The sequence below is a fragment of the Trachymyrmex cornetzi genome, unplaced genomic scaffold (genome assembly GCF_001594075.2).
Source record: "Trachymyrmex cornetzi isolate Tcor2-1 unplaced genomic scaffold, Tcor1.1 scaffold258, whole genome shotgun sequence".
NCBI classification, from domain to species: domain Eukaryota; kingdom Metazoa; phylum Arthropoda; class Insecta; order Hymenoptera; family Formicidae; genus Trachymyrmex; species Trachymyrmex cornetzi.
Genome location: NW_017297248.1, coordinates 160,223 through 163,811, shown reverse-complemented (window position 1 = coordinate 163,811; position 3,589 = coordinate 160,223). Strand labels below are relative to the sequence as shown.

At 35.4% G+C, this 3,589-nt stretch overlaps 1 protein-coding gene and 1 pseudogene across 1 annotated transcript; one reads left to right on the top strand and one right to left on the bottom strand.

Annotated features, from left to right (window-relative positions):
- Positions 1-1,426: 1,426 nt before the first annotated feature.
- LOC108761624 (uncharacterized) lies at positions 1,427-2,336 on the bottom strand. Its single transcript, XM_018508239.1, has 5 exons — positions 2,330-2,336; positions 2,099-2,258; positions 1,865-2,016; positions 1,542-1,763; positions 1,427-1,431 (listed from the first exon to the last, which is right to left on the bottom strand). The coding sequence occupies exons 1-5, from the start codon at positions 2,334-2,336 to the stop codon at positions 1,427-1,429; spliced, it is 546 nt and encodes a 181-aa protein (XP_018363741.1).
- A 921-nt stretch (positions 2,337-3,257) lies between these two features.
- The window catches only part of LOC108761622 (uncharacterized), a 1,901-nt pseudogene continuing 1,569 nt past the window's right edge, over positions 3,258-3,589 (top strand).

Genomic DNA, 3,589 nt, shown 5'->3' with positions numbered 1-3,589 from the left:
GAATCCTGTTTTCTGATTGGTTGCAGAGCGTCGTACGACGCAAATCGGATGCAGTGTGAATCCAGCATTAGGCCTGTTACACAATACGTCGTATGTCGCTGTCGAATGTCGGACGCATGCGCATTGAGTGTCGGGTGTCGCAAAGATTCGTATGTACTTGACCGGACAAAACCTCCGGTTGTAAAAATTATTATTACACAAACCTTTTTATTTGCACTTCAAAACTCTTCATACGAAATACAAACGATTTAGGCTGCGGTCTACTTGACGCTACAAACGCTTCGAAGCGTTTGAGCGATCAATCAGAACAAAGAATTGTACGAATTGACTAATCAAAAAACGCTTCGAAGCGTTTGTAGCGTCAAGTGGACCGCAACCCTAAAATAATAAATTTTACAACCAGAGGTTTTGTCCGGTCAAGTACATACATACATACGAATGTATGACTTTAATGGGCCTTCTACAATAAGCCGCAAGTCAGAACGTCAGAAGTCTTAACCAGTCTTAAGCTGGAAACACAATAGACACAGGCAATAGGCACAGGCAACAGGGAATAACGAGCCGTCCAATCAGAGCTTTGGGGGTAAGTTCGATATTATATCCCAGAGTTTCGATTGGACGGCTCGTTATTGCTTGTGCCTATTGCCTGTGTCTATTGTGTTTCCAGCTTTAACCAAGTCGATCAAGTTGACTATTGGCCAACTTCATCGATTATGACTTAAGATCGTTTAGAACTTATGATTTGCGGCTTATTGTAGAAGGGCTGTAACTAATGTATATTGCCATAGGCATTGCCTATGGCAATATACATACCTCAATGCTTGTGCGTTACTTACAGCCCATGACATATACAAGAACGTAAGGCCGTAACACGCAAGCAGTAAGTGAATTGACCAATCACAGCAGAGACCGTAAGGCTAGTAGCGAATCCAATGTTACGATTTCCTCAGACCCGTTCTACAATAAGTCGGATGACGGAGTCGGGTGTCGTTAGTCGCTTGTCGCGTGTTGTATGTCGGGTATGAATACGACTAGCTAGTCTACAATTGCGTCGCAAGTCGGAATAGTCAGACGTCATGGAAATTGAAACGTTGAATATTTATTTAAATTTATTACTTATTTGGATGCAAATTATAAGACTGAGATTATGTGTAAGAAAACGTAAAAAAGGAATTATAAGAAGATGGTGGGTAAAACCCCATATTACTAGAAATATGAGACAAAATTTTGGTGCTCATCATACATTATTTATATATTTCCAAATGAATAATCACGAAGAATTTTTCAAACTGACAAGAATGTCAGTGGAACAATTTGACAATTTAAATAGATTATTAAAGCCAAAATTAAAAAAACGTAGTCGTAGAGAACCTCTACCAACGGAGATACGTATTGCGGTGACATTAAGGTTAGTTTAACAATAAAATTAAACTACATGAGTATTACAAATAAAATTTATTTTAAAGAATAACCAGCTATAGGATATATATATGTATAATATATGTTTATAGGTTCACTGAATGATGAAAGTGACCTTTTACGTTTTGCAAATTCATCCATTTCTGGCATTACTTTTTTGGTAGACTTAAATACAGATGAATCTTTCAACTGTGTAGGATTAAAACTTGTATTTGGTTCTAAAGATTGCACACTGCTAGTATAACTGCAGCTAGAAAGTGTACTAGCAGGTCTATTTGGGATTTCACAATCTGTAATTGTTATGTTGCTCTCTTGGTCTTCCAAATCTAATGATAATGTGTTCTCTGAAAATATATAATTTATTATAAATATATTACAAATAATACACATATTAAGATTATATAAACCCAATATTAGAAATAGTATTATTTTCATTAATATTTACCTTTTATTGATTGAAAAGATCCACTGTAACTATGATCTGGTAACAAAGTTATCACATTGGAAGATTGCTTAGATGTAAACGGTGAGGAAGTATCTGTTGTACTTGTTTGGGGTAATAAACTTTGTGATTGTTGAACAAATAATGTCTTTGTTCTATAAATAAAATTAGAAAATTAGAAAAATGTAGAAAATAAGTACTAACAAATAAATAAAAGTATAAAAGCTAGATACTAGCTTTCTATGAGCTATATGAGGAACTAGAAACAACATATTTCTATATAACTCCCATTCCTTCCTCGATTCATATCCAGAACCAGACGGTGGTAACATTTGTCGCCTATTCTCTCTGCTAAACATGACCCTTAAAGATGACCACCGTCTTTCGATTTCTTCGACTAAAAACAATTATGTATTATATGTTTTGTTTGTATATGTTATGTAATAATTTAAAAAAACAAACAATTACCTGACATATTTAGTGTATAACAATTTCTCAAATTTTCAGAAAGTTTTTGCCACAGATCTTTTTTCTTCCTAATATTTTTAAAATTCACATCGCGTTTGTCATATAAACAACGATTTTCACGAACAAATTCAATAATAATTTCATCAAGATTTAATGATTCCATGATAAAATATCTAAATCTTATTTAACAGTATTAACAGTAAATATTTGAATAGCCATAGATGTATCCGTCAAAAAAGATTATGTTTCATCCAGTCGTTGTCGTAAACGGAAAAAGATGGAAGTTGACCATCTTCCATTCCGACACCGATTGCCGATTCGCGAAAACTTCATTCGACAGCCGACACTGCAGTGCGCATGCGCATGCGCACAACACCCGACTCCGTCTTCCGACTTATTGTAGAACAGGTCTAGCGATTCGCGGTTGCGACTACGACTGCGATTGGCTATATTTCAATCATGTGATTGCAGTTGCCGCTCACATTCATCGCGTTCAGTTTGTCTTTTCTGGGATTTCAATACAATGAACACAATTTTGCAAAGATTGAAAAAAAGGAAGAAGATATGTGCACTTTTAACGTTCATAACTATTTGTGAATATTACGAAACTCTTTCTCGCAGAAAAATCTGGGTGAAACCATGGGTGGTTAGGAGGAAGAAAAAAGGTTGCCATCATAATCTTTTTTTAGAGTTGCAGTTGGAGGATCCAAATAAATTTCGAAGGTAAATAGACTAAACATAATTTTTCGAAATTATTTTCCATGCATTTTTATTTTTTTCGTAAAAATACCACCTTGTTTGCTATTTTAGTTCTTATTTTTCTTTTTGCATAGATGCCTTCGAATGAGTACAGAGATGTTTGAAGATCTTGTTATTAAGCTAACGCCTTTAATTGAGAAACGTGACACACATCTTAGAGAAAGCATTTCACCTTCAGAGAGGTTATCAGTGACATTGCGTCACTTGGCAACAGGTAAGATCTTGTTATATATGGCTATATCGTCCCATGCTGCGTTTTTTAAGTCACTTCGTTTGTAAATATCACTCGTTCCAAAGGAGGGGTTTGGATTCCACAAAGTCAATTAAGCGGTAATCTAGCTCTTTATTAAATTGTTTTGACATTGTGTATATTTACTACGTGTATCTGCTTCAGTTTCAAACCATTTACAAGCATCACGTGACAATACAGACGCCATATAATTGGTTGCGACTGCGATTGCGATTCGGAAAAATGGACGGCCGACCAAATAGTAGTCGCGA